Source organism: Myotis lucifugus, unplaced genomic scaffold, assembly GCF_000147115.1.
Source record: "Myotis lucifugus unplaced genomic scaffold, Myoluc2.0 scaffold_19, whole genome shotgun sequence".
NCBI classification, from domain to species: domain Eukaryota; kingdom Metazoa; phylum Chordata; class Mammalia; order Chiroptera; family Vespertilionidae; genus Myotis; species Myotis lucifugus.
In genome coordinates this window covers 2,220,546-2,238,030 of record NW_005871067.1, presented here as the reverse complement: position 1 = coordinate 2,238,030, position 17,485 = coordinate 2,220,546, and the positions used below count along the sequence as shown (strand labels likewise).

At 38.2% G+C, this 17,485-nt stretch overlaps 1 protein-coding gene across 2 annotated transcripts in view; it reads right to left on the bottom strand.

Moving 5' to 3' along the window:
- Positions 1–1,842: 1,842 nt before the first annotated feature.
- The window catches only part of RXFP2 (relaxin/insulin like family peptide receptor 2), a 61,194-nt gene continuing 45,551 nt past the window's right edge, over positions 1,843–17,485 (bottom strand). Inside the window, exons 11-18 of one of the 2 annotated variants that reach the window (XM_006085471.3) lie at positions 17,255–17,326; positions 14,161–14,232; positions 13,982–14,053; positions 12,194–12,265; positions 9,303–9,532; positions 8,291–8,701; positions 4,929–5,147; positions 1,843–2,564 (exon numbers count right to left, since the gene is read on the bottom strand). In XM_006085471.3, coding sequence (XP_006085533.1) covers positions 2,305–2,564; positions 4,929–5,147; positions 8,291–8,701; positions 9,303–9,532; positions 12,194–12,265; positions 13,982–14,053; positions 14,161–14,232; positions 17,255–17,326 — 1,408 coding nt within the window. In that variant the 3' untranslated portion in view covers positions 1,843–2,304. The remainder of the gene's footprint in view (positions 2,565–4,928; positions 5,148–8,290; positions 8,702–9,302; positions 9,533–12,193; positions 12,266–13,981; positions 14,054–14,160; positions 14,233–17,254; positions 17,327–17,485) is intronic. The other variant, XM_006085472.3, reaches the window with a different exon arrangement.

Here is a 17,485-nt window from a genome sequence, read left to right as displayed (position 1 = left end):
GCATGCTGCTGACTAGCATATAGCTTCCATTTTTCTGTGACATATGCTGCCCACTTCCCTGACACATGTGACCTTGTGCTTCTCCTCATGTCCTCTGCTCCACAGTGAGAGCACAGACAATGTGTCTAAGTCTTGGATCATGTGCTTGGTACTCTTCAAAAATGGAGACACTCATTTGTTCTAAGATTGAAATACTCTATGTCTGGGGTCTATTTCTTATTTATGCACCCTGTTTTGGGGGATATGTAATAGGAAATAAATCTTATGATGATCAAGGATTGGCAAAGAGCATTTAATAAAGTGTCTATGAATAGAGAAAATACATTGGGGAGTGACTAATCCTAGACATTATTTTTTAATGAGAAGGGATCATGGACACATTAAGTTTGAAACCACAGGTGGTAACATTATTTGTAGCATCCTAAGGAGAAGATTTTAGTGTTGTAAGAAATATCTTGATCAAAATAAGGGAATTCACATGATGGCTTTAGGCAATATTAAGTAGTAACAGGTAAATTACCAGGACTGCTGTGACACAACTCTAAGATTCTTCCTTTTCTGGATGCTACTGAATGAAAGGCATCCCATCCTATATAATAAAAGCCTAGAATGCTGAGTGTCCGGTCATCCATTCAACCGATCAAAGTGTAATATGCTAATGATACGCTAAGGCCACTCAACTGCTTGCTATCACGTGCACTGACCACCAGGGGGCAGACAGTCAACTGGTCAACCAGTCGCTATGACATGCACTGACCACCAGGGGCAGATGCTCCAACCAGTAGGTTAACTTGCTGCTGGGGTCCGGCTGATTGGGACTGAGCTAGACAGGAGCCCTCCTGCGGTCCCTCTCCAGCTGGCCAACCTCCTGCATCCCTCCTTGGCCCTGATCGTGCACTGGTGGGGTTCCTCAGCCTGGCCCGCACCCTCTCACAATCTGGGACCCTCGGGGGATGTCGGAGGGCCAGTTTTGGCCCAATCCCGCAGGCCTGGCTAAGGGTTCCCACTGGTGCATGAATTCGTGCACTGGGCCTCTAGTTTAATATAAAATAATGGTGTTCTCAGTCACCTATTTACATTTCATCTCATGAAAGGAACTCAGAATGAATTGAACAGGGAAGAAATTAAGTTATTGCCATATGCTTTGTAAAAAGGAGGAAGAGAAAGAAAAATGTTGTGTCTTATTTCTGAAATGCTGGCTCCTAACTCTATTCTCTATCAAGAGAAACATGGGTAATAGTCAATAAACCATCTGCGTGGTCTTTGTTAAATTTAAAATAATATATGGACAAATGAGAAATATAATTTTATTTACCTGATTTTTTTCACATACAAACTTTCAAACTTTGAATATATAAAAACATATTCAGGCCTTCACAAGTACTTTTCATTTTCAAAACACAAATCCAAAATTACTGGCTTTTTAATTAAAAATTATGGGAATTTACCTGAATTAGCAAATGGTCCTATCAAACCATTATTCTCAAATCTCCTTTAATACCTCTATATCTGTGTATGAAGTCAGAACTTGCTAGCAATAGAGATACTTCTGTAAAGAAAGTATACTTAAACAATATTAAAATATAGTTTTGGGTGGTTGGAGTACCCAATTTTCCTTTGTAGCCTGGACAACCTTAAGAAAAATGCCTTGTTTGAGATCTCAGCACTTCTGACATGAAATAAAAGCCAAGATGGTGAAAGGTGCTAGGCTATGTCGGTGTGCCTCTCTGGTCCAAGTTCCACATGGTAACTTTATATGAAGGTGTTTTTTTCAAAGGTGTTACTCCACTGACCTGCATAGGGCAGGACTTGAGGTGGGTGACCATCTCAGAAATCCTTTGCTATCAATTCAGTGGGATGCGAATGATTTCACTGAAGAAGCAATGAAAGAGATGTTAGGCTTATGTTTACTCTGGTCACACTGGAATTAGATGTGTCAATGTCTTTATTTATGGATAGTACAACTTAATTTGAAAGGAGACCGTGCAGTGCCAACATGTGGGCATTAACCGGTAGCTTGGTAGTATTGACTAGGTGAAGACCAATTGATATCAGTCTTCTGTATATGGATTCATTTCTCACTTCAAGAATGTAAGGGTGAGTGGAAACCTTAGGTACAATTCTTACCACAGCTGGTAAATAATATGGCTGCCATTGGACCACAGCACCAGAAGTCATTCTGCTGTGTTCTCCATGCAGGAAGGTTTGCTGTTGGTAAAGATGAAAAGCATTGCAGAGTCATCTTCCAAATGCAGCACTTTTTAATAGGTAGTCCATTGAAAGTTCAGTGATCCCCAACCATTACTAGGACATTGGTTTTGTTATACTGTCCCCAAAAGTTATTTTGTTCAAAACCCCAAGTTTAAGGGAAGAGGAGTCATCTGTCCATACAATGGATGTAGATAAACTTTTTGTTTTAGTTTGGAAAATTGATTTTCTCCGATGCCTGTGTAGCAGCTGTTTCAACTTGTCCTTGAAGAAGCTGGTTGTGAGTGTGTAAAGGATTGGGTTCAAGGCGCTGTTCACTGGCAGGAAAAAAATGACTACCCAGGAAGTGATTGTGCCTGGATAAGGAAACAAAGTGTGAAAAACAGAAGTTTTTCATAGTGTGTTCATAAAATTTTGTAGTCCATGCTACTTTTGAGCAGGCTACCTCATTCACTTAAGTTTTCTCTCACTATACTGAAAATCTCTTTATTGGAAGGGTGTAGGAGCCATAAATTGGAGGATCTAACATGTAAAAATACTTCATAAACTATAAGTTCATATATAACATGTTTTTCTTTCTTTTATTGTCTTTCTTTATAGAAAAATAAGAAAGTGAGAATAATTCTTAATCAATGTTCGGGAAACTTCTGGTCCAAGGTCAGATTGGACTTTGGTCTTAACTTCAGTCCTGGAGGCCTTATTGCTCCATATTCCAGCTATCCTTTTCTGAAGGGAGTCTGACAATTTGAAGAACAAAAACCAGTACATATCCAAACTTAACAAATTCCTTTTGTGTGAAGCCTTACAAATGCTAGTAGACTATACTAGGGAAAGATGCCACAAAAAGTTATTTGTGAGGAGAAACTGGGAACTAGCTGAGAATTTTTAGTTGAACAAGCATTAGTTAAAAATAGTATATTTTAATATAATGGAAATATTGTGGTAAGATAAGTAAGACATGGTCCTTACTCATGGATATATTAAAAATAATGCTGATATGAGACGCTTAATCTGAGGCTAATAAATTAATTGCAAACAAAATTGAATGAATAGTTCAGCAATGGAGTTGGATGCCAGTGGGTTAGGAGAGGTCTGAAATGGTACAATGGAAGAGAAAGTATTGGCTTAAACCTTGGAGGATAAAAAGGGTGATTTGTAGGCTATAGTCTTACAGAGAGAAAGTATAATCCAGGTGGAGGGAACAGCTTCAACAAAAGCAAGACATAAAAGTTCAGAAAAAATGTCCAATAATTTTAATGGGCCTGGGTCACAAAATATAGGAAGGTGGGGCAGGAGGAAGAAAAGTCTTCATGCTAATCCCAGCATTGGGATTTTATTCCATGAGCAATGGAGGCCAAAGGACATTTCAGTCCTATTGAATTTGAAATGTTAGGACATAACAATTGAAATATTTGGGAAGTTGTACACTGAGACTCTTCATCAAAGTCCACAACTGTCACCAGTAAATAGTTAACTCTGCTTTCTGCATACAACTGACTCCCGGGTAATTTCACATATTCTTATGACTTTTGCTCTTGCCACCCAGCAAAGGTTCCCAAGTAGTCAGTCTTGATCTTCACTTCTACATGTTCTGTGGCTAGAGTCCTGCTGGGAGACTAAACTATTGGTTGAGGGGATTCTGTGGATGCCATGTGTCTTTTTTTTGCATTTGACAAGGTCTCTCAGGACTTTGTGCACAACCCAGAAGGACATAAGTTGTTATTTGTATAGTCATCACTCTTTTACAAGGGCTTCTGACATGTCAACCCCATGTTTGGCACTGATGTGCCAAGATGATTAAGATACAATCCCTGCCCTGGATAAACTCCCCATGTAGATTTGCAAAAGGCTGAAACAATGAGTTGAATATGATCCCAAAGCTGTTTCAGAAAGTTGAGCTAAAGCCCTGGGTGACCCCTAGTTGGGTATGATTTCTAGGTCCCAGAACAAGCTTCAGATACAATGAGGAGGTTATTTTCTCTAATTGAGGAGGAGAGTGAGTGGGAAACCTGGTCTCCGGGATGAGGCACATTCCATGGAACACCTAATGCTCCAGGGAGCCCAGTGTGATGACTGTTTGGCCAAGACCATGACATAGACTCTTGGTTTTTAATTGGATGTGTGCCTCAGAATCACAGAGGCCCTTCTCCAAGACACCCATGTAGAGGCCTTAGCCCCTGTGGACAAAAAAGTTCAGAAAAAATGTCCAATAATTTTAATGGGCCTGGGTCACAGAATATAGGAAGGTGGGGCAGGAGGAAGAAAAGTCTTCATGCTAATCCCAGCATTGGGATTTTATTCCATGAGCAATGGAGGCCAAAGGACAAAGCCCAGGGAAGAGCCTGGGCATAGATATTTTGACTTTTCATGTGTACTCTTGGTTAAGAACCATTATCCCATTCAGGTAGAAGCAAGACACTAAGACTGTTTTTCTCTCTCCTGTTTTTTTATTATTCTTGTTTAGATTGCACCACTGCCCAGTTTCTTTCTTTTTTTTTCTTTTTTCTTTCTTTCTTTCTTTCTTTTTTTTCTTTACCACTGCCCACTTTCTCTTGTATAATACTGAGTATAAAGCACTGAGGGAAATAATGACTGTTTGTATTAAAGTTGTAGGTATTTATGGAGAATTTATGGAGAATTGTAAAGCACTGTATTCTGACCTCATCAAACAAAGGGAATAAGAAGGCAAAGTGTAATTGGGAATAAGAAAAGGGACTGACCTGGTATTTCCACTCGGAAGAGGGAAAGAATTTTAATTACAAACACAGGAATCCAGCAGATGGCATCAGAGAACACGATAAAAAAGAAACGGTTTGCAACAGCCACCTCTCTTCCAATGTGACTCCTCACTTCCGAAGTCTGCAAGGCCGTTTTATGAATGGAATAGAACATAATACCATAGGAAAAGACAATGATGAGAAAAGCCAGCAAGTTCACACCTGTTGGGAAAAGCACAGCTCTTAACATCTCAGGAGTGCAGGCCAGCAATGAAATGCTGTGTTACTGAGACGTCCAACACGGTGCCTCTTTCCCTGAACCTACAAGAAGCACTCTTTTGTATCAGCTTAGTGGTACTCAGCTGAAACCCTGAATTCAAGGTTATAAGCTGGAATAAATGAAAAGAATCAGGTTTGCCAATTCAGAAAGAGATTTCAAATACATAAACCGTTTATGAAGAATTGTAGATTTCTGAAATTCAGATTTGGGTATCATGAGGTCAATTTTAGTTTTGTAAAGCAGAAAAGAGCTATTTTTGTTTCTAGTTCTCTGCAAATTCAAAGCCTTAAGGGATTACTGTAATCATACATACATCTCAAAAAATAAGTATGACTCCATTCCTTTATCTTATAAATATAAACAAGATAACCTTGAAATATCAAGAAGATAATAGCCTCAGAAACATTATTCCTCATGTTCCTCATGGTTTTTTTTTTTGGCATAACTAAAAATAATACATGGAACAAAAATATCATTTTTGTTTCTTTTTCTTCAGATTGTTTATAGTCATTTAAACTAAAATTCAAAACCTTGTAGATTTGTTTTAGGAAAAAAGGAATAAGAAAAATTAAAAATTTAACTATGTGAATTAATCTTTTAGAGTTCAATATGTTCAGAGGATTATCATGTAAGCCTGACTTTGTAGTCACTTTGTTATGTTCTTGCTATAGGAGGTCACAGTTCGATTCCTGGTCAGGGCTCGATCTCCAGTGTGGGTATGCAGGAGGCAGCCAATCAATGATTCTCTCTCATTATTGATGTTTCTTTCTCTCCCTCTCCCTTCCTCTCTGAAATAAAAACATATATTTTTTAAAAAGGAAAAAATTTTAATTAAAAAATATCCTAGGAGGATCACCTTATACCTTATGGTAAACATAAAATTTACACATAATATCAAAGCTGTTAAAAATGTTCATCTGACTTAGATTGTATATAAGACTGGTGAAGTCTAGGATATGCTCAAACTGTTCTGTTGGTTTTATTCAAAACTTTTCATTTTTTATGGAATCTCATTATGAAGCCATACATACAGGATAATTTTTAACGATTGATTTATTTTAAGCTTCTTGCCAGAAAGTTGGAAAAAAAATTGTTAAAGAAGATCCTCCCAATGGGAGGGAGGGGTCATCTGTAATACTTTCAACAATAAAGATAAATTAAAAAAAGAAAAGATGATCCTCCAGTACAAATTCTGAAAACAGACTTACAGAAAGGATCAAACTACATTTCTGAAGGCACCAAAAGAATGTGAGATATTAACAGCAGGAGAAACTGGGTGATGATATAGGGAAACTGTGCTATCTTTGCAACTCTTTTTCTCTAAATGTAATTATTCTAAAATGTAAAATCAATTTAAAAAATTGTATGTTCTTATATTCTTTAGGCAGAAAAGTGGTTTAGGATGAGAGAGAGAGAGAGAGAGAGAGAGAGAGAGAGAGAACTATCTTTTTATCAAGACAGACTATATCACAGGTACTAAAATCCTTTTAGCTGACCCACACCTTAACTATAAAATCTGAACGTTTTTCACTCTTCATCTGGGCCTATTCCCTGGCTTTAGGCCTCTGAGGCCTGTCGTTTCCTGAACACAATCTCTGCCTTCACTTAGCTAATGCCTCCTCCTCCTGTGGGCCCCAATTTGGATTCATTTCCACTGGGAATCCTCCCCTGGTACCCAGATCTGGGGCTCCTAGAACATGCTGTATTCCTCCTTCATGCATTTGTCAGCCTGTGACGTAGGATGTGTTTACTTGTCTTCATTCTCCTTTCTGGCTGCAGGCCTGTGAGAACCAATCTGTTGTATCTCCAGTACCCAAAATTGCTTCATAAATTCATGTCGGATCAATGAATGTAACATAATGTAACGCCAGGTAACATAACATACTGTGTGTGTGTGTGTGTGTGTGTGTGTGTGTGTGTGTGGCTCTCTATGAAGTGCACCTATGCTAGAAACATCTTACAATATCCTATAGCCATGAAAAATAGCTATAAAACAAGGTAGTATGTGAGGAGTATTATTAAAATGGTGCAAATAAGGTGTTTTACTTTTCAGAGGAAGAAGACAGGGAATAGATGGAGAAGACCTGGGAACAGTGGCTAGGGCCACTTTGTGATGGGCTTTAAGTGCTAATTTAACTTGACCTTGGTAGCAGCAAGGTGTCATTGAAAATCTCTGAGCAGAGGCACACACAGTTCTTTCAGTCCTCAGGGAGGGAGAACAGTGGTATTTGCCACATGAATAGGAGAGAAGGGCCCAGAGGACAAAAGACTAGGCAGGGCTAACGTAATTCAGGGTTCAGGTGATAAGGTTTTTAAAGGAAGGTGGTAGTAGTGGATTGAGACACTGGAAGAAAAGAAAGCAGAGGCATATTTTGATGAAAAATATTTGTGAAAATGAGAGGACAGTAGAGCTTATTGACCAACTGGATGGGAGAAAAAGATGAGAAGAGGAATGGAAATTATAATACTCCCCTAAAGAGAGGACTTGGGAATGACTTTAATTTTAAGCAATTGAGATATCTATTAAATGATAAAAAGGTTTTTAACCTAAAAGGACCAAGCTTCTCTTTCATTTGTAACAGAGAATATATGGTCTTCTTTTCTTTAAAAAAAGGGGTTGGGGGAAGACCGAGAAAACTGAAAAAGGACGAGTTTTATGAAGTATCCTTATGTTGTTAACTTTTGAGCAGCATTTCCCAAAGGCAACGAACCTTTCTGCAATTTCCACTCAGATAATCTCCTGTAAGTGAGTTATTATTATTTAACTCACATATTAACTGTAAAACAAAATGAATTCAAGTAATGTGGTTGGGTGAGAGGACAACTAAGTGACCTAGAATTCCTCCAGCTCAAAGTTCTGGCAGGTAATAAAAAAGCCATCTAGAGATTCTGACAGTATGGATTTTCATGTTAAATCTTTATAATAAAAAATTTAATTAAAATTTCTGTAAATATACAGTAAGAGCTTTATTTTAAAAATAAAGGGACTTACTTTCTGAAATGAGTAAATATGCTGAACTTTGCTGAACTTTGTGGTATTTCTAACAAGATTATATTTGTCAAAAAAATGAAAAATATAATTTACCTAGGAAAATTCCAAGAGAATACCCTTTGCTTCCAATATCTTCAGTTTGGTCATCATAAAGTGGGAAACATACACCATTTTTTCCATAAAAGTTTCCAAAATAATCATCATTCCAAAATGGAATCACAGCTATTAAAAATCCCACAATCCAGATGCCAATGAGGATGAGTGAAGTGTGCCGCTTTCCAGGGTGAATGTTACTGAAGGGAAAGACAATGGCCAGGAACTTCTCCAAAGTCAAATATGTCAGCAACAGGACAGAGACTTCAGTGGACAGCATGGCCAGGACACCCATGAGGCGGCACTGCAAACTCTCCATCCACAGCAATGCATACTTCTGGTACTGCCCACGGTATTTTAGGTCAGAAAAGCCAATGAAGAACAAATAAACACCCATCAGGCAGTCTGCACCTGTTAAGGAATGGGTAAGGGTACATTAGTAGTTCCCAGCATTTTTGTTTTCATTTTCTAATGAGGTCTACTTCTTTCATCCTCTATTAAATGAACTAATATAAACACCTACAACAACACCTGCAAGCCTGGACTTCAAAAGGTATATTATTTCTAAGTACCATGCTATGTCTTAGTTTAATAATTTTTTTAAAAGGTGGCAGGGAAATTGGAGAGGCTAGTTTTTAAATAGTAAACAAATATTACTTACATAGTTAATAAAAAGAATAATTTTCTGGGCTTGAGTAGAATGGGTGTTATTGTAATTGAGGGTTAAACAAAATTTAGTTTTATAACTCACAACCTGTCCTCCAGAATTCATCCCTTGATTCTTCAGCTCTCTGTTGCCCTATTTCCAAGACATAACTCCCAGGAATGGGTACTAGTTTCCTGAAAACTCATATAAGAACAGAGCAGCCAAAGATAATAGCACCATCATACTTTTAAAAAATTGCCCAACAGGTATAATTTAAACTAAATGCCATTGGTTGAAGGCCAGTATATATCTAGTTTACAGTTCACAGAAGATATCCTAGATCTATGTGAGAGGAAACATACTTACAACAAAGGATTTTGATGGACATAGCGTGAGTCGTGTTTTCAGCTTTAATGAAAGACCTCATGCCAATGACAAAAAGATTTCCAAAGCAGGTTATGAAAGCTATAACCCAGACACATATTCTGAGGATATTGTTAGCCAAGAGGTCCTCAAATGAAGAAATGCCGTCAGTCAAGGGCATACATATTCGGACATGGGGAGCATAGGAGCAGTATCGAAAGTTTTTGAAATAACTAAAGTCAAAGGAAAAAACAGAGTCACTTTACAGCAATGACACAGAAACCACAGCTGCAGTCCCATCAGGTATGCAACTTCACTAGATCTGTTTGTTTTTGTTTAATAGAGATCATGTAATTTAAGAGTTCTTCATGGAATAGATGTTACTCTAGGCAGGGTGCTTCTTTTAAAAATGAACCTACAAAAATAGAAATTCCGTGGCTTGTCTGAGGTGAGTCAGGGGAGGACATGAGAATGTGAAGTCTCCATCACATTGGATTATTATCTAGGGTGTTATAAAAAGTAGGTTGTCAAGTTGATCTTGAGCAAAAATTCAGGGGCTTGGGTTTGGGGTGCAAAGGACCTACAGTAGCTCATAAAAACATTCCTGTCTTGTACTTAGTTTTAAGTATACTCCTGTGAACTAGCCTTCTTATCCTTGGCAGGAAGGGAGGGTCTCTGAGACCAGGAAAACTCATTCTCACTGGAGCTAGGAGGAAAAGCAGCTGCCTGAAACACAGATTTCTTCCTATGGGTTAGAAAAACTTAATTTCTAGAGGAAAACAGGTTTGTTTGTGATCAATCTATTTATGATCCATGTGTGTGGTCAAGCATTTGAATTGGGGAGGTTATCTGGCTTATTGCCATTTCCCAAACCTGTGTGTCCAGGATTTTTGCCCATAAAACTCATTCTATTTTTGTGTTTTTTACCACCTCTTTTAGTTCATCTCTTTTCTTCCAAATCTTTTTATTTCCCTCCCCATCCAGTTGGTAGACCAGCAAGTTAAACAAAGCTTGACTTTGCCACAGCTTCAAGGCCTCCCATGATGGAACCCCTGGTTACCCAGGTCCTCCTTACCTCCTTGGCTTCCTGTCTCACTCCACCCAGGCACACTGGCCTTCTTCTAATCCTCAGACAAGCCAGCTCACCCCCTTCTCAGTATGATGCTTTTTCTTTTCCCTCTGCCTGGAAGATTCTTCCCTCTTCCCTCAGATGTCAGGGCTGCTCCCTCCCTTCATTAAGGTCCACAAGACTATCACATTCTTTGACTTCTCTGTGGACTATCGATGTCCTCTCTCCCTTCATCTTGTTGTACTTGTCTTCATAGCATTTATTAACTACTAGAGGCCCACTGCATGAAATTCGTGCAAGGGGCTCAGCCCTCGCAGCCCTGGCTTCATCTGGAAGGTCGTTAGGCTGTCTAGTCTAATTAGTATATTATGCTTTTATTATTATAGATTTGTTTGTTTACAAGTTTACGTTCTGGTTCTGAAAGCTCCATGGAAGCTCCATGGGGCAGACACTGGTTTCTCCTGGTCATCCTGCGTGCTCAGATCTAGAACAGCGCCGGGCACATGGGAAGTACTCAGCAAACACTTCTCAGATGAGCTAATGTATGATGCATAATTTAGTGCTGGGATGTTAGGTAGAAAAATTGGAGGCAATACCTGTCCTGAGCAGCTTACAGTCTAGCTTCCCCATATCGTCTACCCAATTAAAGGAACCTGATATATAACTGTTGTTTTCCCCTTCTTCCTGGAATCCCTGGCATGCATTGAACCCTTGGTTCTTTAGGAATTATGTCCACTGTCTTCAGATAGAGCCAGCTAGGGTATCTTGGTAGTTCAGCCTCTCTTCCCACTGTGACTTTGGCATTGAATGACAAGTGGAAGGGATGGGGTTTGGGGGCGAAGGTGTTTCAATAAGTGTGGACAAGGAAGATGAAAGAACTAGGCCATTTAGTAGGGACCTAAGTTAACATATTTTCTGTTAGTTGTTGGGTCCTCTTGACCTCAACCTAAGGTTCTCTATCAAGTTCTAAAATGATTGAATTTCTCTATTCTAAGACCTCACATTCTGCCTGCAACAAGGAAATGAGAGCCTCCTTAAATATCTACTGGTGCCACAGAAAGAGAAATTGTGAAAACCATGCAAATATGCATCAAACAATCGTCCTTTAGTAATTACACCTATAGCACGGACACAAACAAAATGTTTTCCCAAAAGAGCACCTTCACACCAACCATTTCAGCCACTTGCTGCACCCAACTTGTAAGCTTACTTCGAATTCTCCCTATTGTTGTGAATAACAATGGTTAATTTTTGAAATCATGAACACAGAGATTACACAGTTGATAAAGAAATAATCATGTCATAAACACATATATTAACACAACGTACACAGTGCACTTTAGTCAAATATATTCAAGTGAGTTATCAAAAACTACTATAAAGATTAATTACCTCCATTTTGAAGTGCACTTAGTAACAGTAACAACACCTGGAATTTATATAAGCACCTTTCTTCCTAAGGGCTCAAATCTTAGAGCAGCCGACTGCTCACTCATGAGAGGTGAATTAATGTTCCCAGGTCTCCTGAGTACCAGTGAGCCATTGACTTCATCTCGTGTAATGTGTGGCACTCTGGTACCCTGATCTCTTATTGGGCCTCAATTGGATAAACAGCATGTTTCCAGAGAGAAGTGTCATTCATGTCGGCACATCATAATATTGAATTCTATTTGAACAGGGACCAAAGGTGACAAAATTAAAAAGTTCTCAATAAAAAGACTTTTCTTGCACCAAAACACATTGCAGTGACACACGAGACAGTTTGCACTAGAACATCTGCGACATTCCACCATGCGGTCTTCTCCGTTCTTTCATACATACATACATGTGAGAAAGATTCCTCATGGGCTGAAACATGCGTGTGTTTATATTTGGAATCTCTATCCTTTCCAGGTCTCTGGAAAACAGACACACAGGTTTCATGTTTTTAGAATTTCACTTTTTAGTAATTGCATTCTTTTTCCTTCCTTAATATCACCTTTCAAAAGCCTATGTTACCAATTCAAAGTAGGATGAGCATTTCACAGTGAGCTATCTTAGAAAATTGCCATTTCTCCTTATGCCTCCTGTACACAGTTTACTTTGTCACTTCCTATACAAAATTACATTCTAATACAACACTGTCATTTATTTCTTTGGTTGAAAAACGGCAGTGGTGATTTGCACCGTTATGAAATGGGCTCGGTTGTTTGATTTTAGAAACCATGCATGTGCGTTAGAGGGTTTCCACAGGAACTGCTATGTCCAACCAGAGGACATCACTAAGTGCATTTGTGAGAATCTAAATTTAAATACAGTCATTTTTTTCTGGCCTATGTGTATTTATGAGGGAAACCAGGGAAGCCATAAGAGGAGCTCCAACTCAGGACAATTGTTTCCTATGACAACCATGGGAAGCATAATCTTTTAATTCCTCCAGCCCCAGAAGATGTCTTCAGGGGGCGACAATGATAACCCTTCTTCTCCTCATTTATCCAGATGCTTCTTCAAATATGGGTTCTTTGAAGACCTTTTTGGGATGGCATGAGTTAAGGGAGGGTGCCTGTTCTCAGGAACAATCGCTGGAGAGAGGACAATCTAAAATGAGAGAAGCCTTTCACTTTTAAAATTCATGGTGAAAGGTGTTTGATTCTCATTCCGTTTCTGTTTGATTAATCTGAGTAAGGATTTCTCAACATGGCCCTGAGTTTTCCGTTGCACATTGAGTCCTTCACAATGGAACTATCTTGCCCTTTGGTCGTCAGAAACAAGGCTTAGAAGAGTAACAGTGCTACTGAGTCCTCTCAGGGCCCCTCCTGCAGGAAACACTCGAGTCCTTTAAAAGGACTTTCCCCTCTTCTTTCTTTTGCTCTCTAGCTTTCTCCTGGACTTATCACAGTTTTAGCTTTGCATGGATTGTGTGATTATTTGAATAGTAACCTATAGTTTCTAAATGAGCAGAAGCCACTATATCCTGAGCTCCTAAGACAGCAAGTGCTATAAATAAGTTGGTGGCCAATAAATGTGAAATAAATATGTAAATAAATTGTTATAATAAAATTAATAAGATAATAAATAAAGAAAAAATATAAAAAGAAAAGTTTGGAGTAAATAGTTACAACTTGACTTTTCAGAAAGGCATGGTGTGGTAACTTGATATTTTGCCTTTTAGAATTCAGTATGTGTTATGGTAAGTATTGATCTTTGAAATTGTATGAAGAAAGGCTTTAGGTTGAGATTGGGTAACACGGTATATGCTCTGTGTAAAAACATAGGATAACTGGCAGAGTTCTTGACACTACTTGCAGCTTAATATGTTTGAAAATTTAAAACACTAAACAAAATTAATTGTCTGAATGTTCATCTTTGCTGCATAATTTTTCCCTGCACTGATTAAAAAGTAAAAAGTATGCTCTGTAGACTGATGGAATGTTGATTGCTGTAGGAAAGGGGATAGGGAAGCAGCAGCAAGTCTTCCAAAATTTGTTCTTCACCGAAGGTTTAATAACAAAACAATTGCAAATTTAATTCTCTATGAAAACTGTAGGATGAGATTTCCCATAGGAATTAGATATGTTTCTAAGTGAAGTACATCCACTAAAATATAATCAGCACACTGTCATATTTCACTTACAGAGACTGAAGTTGTTCAAGACTTTCGAACTGGTTCTTGTGGAGATACAAGAGAGGGTTGGACGACAGGTTCCTTTTGTTCCATTAGAGGGAAGAAGGAAGGAAGCATCAGGATGTTATTATTTTGGTAGCTTAAGATGTTGCCATTTAAATCTGATGGCGGTGGCAAGAAGAACTTACAGTTTTTGTAGAAGCTTCAGGTCTTTAAAAATGTGGGTTGGTAGCTCCGTTATCATATTGCTAGACAGGTCCCTATTGGTGACAGTGAAAATCCAAAGCAATTACATTGGAAATAAATGACATGATTGTTACTTCTCACAAGTTTCATCATCCCACTTGACATAATAGAGAATATGATTCAATTTTTTTTAACCAACCTGATAACTTGCTATACAACCAGCCTGTGCGAGTCAGCCAAATTAGTATGTTTTCCATCACTTGCAGACATGTGACATTTTGCTCAACCAGTTCCTGTTTGGAATTTCCTCTCAGCCCTTTTCCAACACATTCCCAACCTGGCTTCAATATCTACTTTGATTAATTTCCTCTGTTTTAGTACGAAGAGTACACTTTGACAATTCACTGTTTTGTAATCCTATTTGGTTCATATATGTGATGTTATGTTTATTCAACTATAAGCTTTCTGAGGTTAAGACCCATGCCTTCTATTTATTTTAATACTAAGATAGATTACTGTGTACACTATATTTGTCCAGATAATCTTGAACGGGTAAGTTCACACATTTTTCATCTCTTTTATATGGTACTATTTTTTTTAAATAAGAAATTGAGAATTTAGAACTAAATATAATAGGATAGTCTGATTTAGAAAGAATCAGAGGGAAGTTTTTCTGCAGAATGAGGAAAAGAGATTTGTTAGGATCAGAAGAAATCGGGAATTTTTAAGAGTCCAAAATATCCTTTTGAGCCAGAGAAGATGTTAAAGCAAAACATGTGAAATTGCCTAAGAATCAAACAAAAGATCTTATCTATTTTTGATGTTTTGGAATTGCTGGTCAATGTGTGGGAGCTACAAATAACTAAAACTTAGCTCTTTCTCTAAAGAAGCTTACAATTAGAACAAACAGCTCTATTATGAAACAAGGAATGAATGAAACAAGTGCTATTACAGAAGTATAGATAAGAAACAAAGGAAGAAGTCCTCGAACTTGGCCTGTGAAATTAAGAAGTGTCTGAACAAAGCTGGATGATTTTCATAAGTGGAACAAAAGGAGAGCAGCTTTTCAGTGGAGGGTTAAATTAAGCAGGATCACAGACACAGATGCTCAGAAGTCAACTCATCAGGAGTCAGCAAGTGGTCCAATGTGTTGGAGGATAGAAAGTACGGGATGGAGAGGATGGGGGTCTGCAGAAGCGCATACAGACAAAATGGAAGGGCCATGAATACTTTCTGAGGCAGTATTTGCAGGAGTAGAGTCCAGGCGTCAGAATCAAGGAGGATGCTCATAAAAAGAGCACATTCCTAGTGCCTGTCTGTAACTATCACATTGGAAGTTCCAGGGGTGGAGGGAGGAGGAGGCCATGCATTTAAAGCCAGAGCTGTGATTTTTTTGAACATTAACATTTGAGAACTGTGTAAGGGACCCCGACAACCGAGTAAGGTGACGATGATCTTGTACACCTAGAACGTGTCCTGCAAAGTGCTACACTGAAAAAGAAAGGGCAGTCTTTTGGGGGAGAAAGGACTTCAGTGGCCTCACATAAGCTTGCTATTCCTCTCCAGGAGGGGTTGGTGTTGTGAAGGCACAGTAAAATGACCTAACATTTTTGTAAACTCAAGAAATATAAATGCCTTGTTCAAGTTAATTCTCTTAACTTCTAAATTTCTTTTATCTTACTGATGTTATGTGGATTGAAACATTATTATTGGCAGTCTTAAAGAAGCAAGCAGGTGTCTCTTAATTAGGCTCTTTTATTTGGAGCAGGAGTGGCCCTAAGTGTAGGATAAGAGGAAGATTAGGAAATTTTTCAAAATATGGACTTCTTCCCACTGTTTTCTGAAGTTTGTATATAAAACCCACACCTATTTTCCCTGAGCTGCTTCTCCTCTCCAACCCATAACCCAAATCCATATCCATCCCCCAAGATCTGATCAGGAAAACCCATTTGGGAAATGAGCAAGCTCTTCTGAGTGAGCTGCCCTTAATTTTTTTGCCATAAAATGATGATATTTTTAATTCTAAGGCAGTGCCTTGTACACACTGAGCACTTAATAAATATTTATGGATTTGGCTTATGATACTCATGAATTAAATTGAAGTATCTTAAGTATCTTAATTGTTCATGAATTATTTTTCAAATTACTTGGTTTTTTATAGAAAGAGAGAGAGAAACATTGATGTGAAAGAGAAACATTGATCAGTTGCCTCCCATACTGGGTATTGAACCCACAATCCAGGTATGCTCCCTGGCTGGGAATTGAACCCGCCACCTTTCAGTGTATGGGACTACGCTCCAACCAACTGGCCATGGCTTTCAAATTACTCTGACTGAGTTATTTCGCCCAGTCTTTTCTGAATGTCAAAATAAGGTATAAAGAATGGGGAAAAGGTTAATTAAGAAATTAATTTTCATTTTTAGACCTCACATCAGAGGGAGGAGCTTTCTCCCTTAATTGCCACTATTTGTAATATTACATAATTTTAACTTCCAATGAAACACAGCTATGTGGGTGACAATGAATTAATAACAAGACAGATGCTTTTTCAAAGGCTTAGATCTACAAAACGTGTTTGAACAGAAAAAGGTCCATGAGCTCTCTGAATGGCTTTCAATGAGCGTAAGTCTCATTCCCAACACCAGTGTTTGCTTCATCTGCTCTAGAAGTCATAATTTCTCAAGAAATAAAAGCATCTTTGTTCTTTTCTTTATAATTAGTTAATAGTATTTCAGTTAGTCAGTTATTCATTCAGCAAGCATTTATTGAGAATTAACTACACTTTAGTCATTAGAGATAATAAACACTGGGTTTAAGGAGCTATGAAAATTCATTTATTCCCAAGCACACATATACATGAAATTACTCAAAGAAAACAGGCAGGGAAATTAAAGTAGGTTAAATCCATATTAAGCTCATGTCTAATTTTAATTTGCTTTTGACTTTAGGATAATGTTGGTTTCCTTAATGGATTTTGAATCTCCAGTAGTCTACAGGATTTTGATTGCTACTAGTGGAAAAGCAGTCTCACTAGTCAATTAAATGTATCATCTTGGAAGAAGCAATCATATTTTCCTAGTAGACAATGCTACTTACAGTTCTCCTAAATTTTTTAATGAAGAAAATGTCTTCTCTGGAACAAAATCAATTTGATTTCTAGGCAGAAACCTGTAAGACATGGTGAGAGTCAGCACTGTTGGTTTGTGTCTGCTGCAGTAACCAGTTCTCCTTGGGACAGGCCATTGATCTGGTGGAATTCCCCAAGCCTCCTTTGAAGTCTCAAAGTGAGGTAGGTTCTGGTGTGGAAATAAGGCTGGAGTTTCTCAC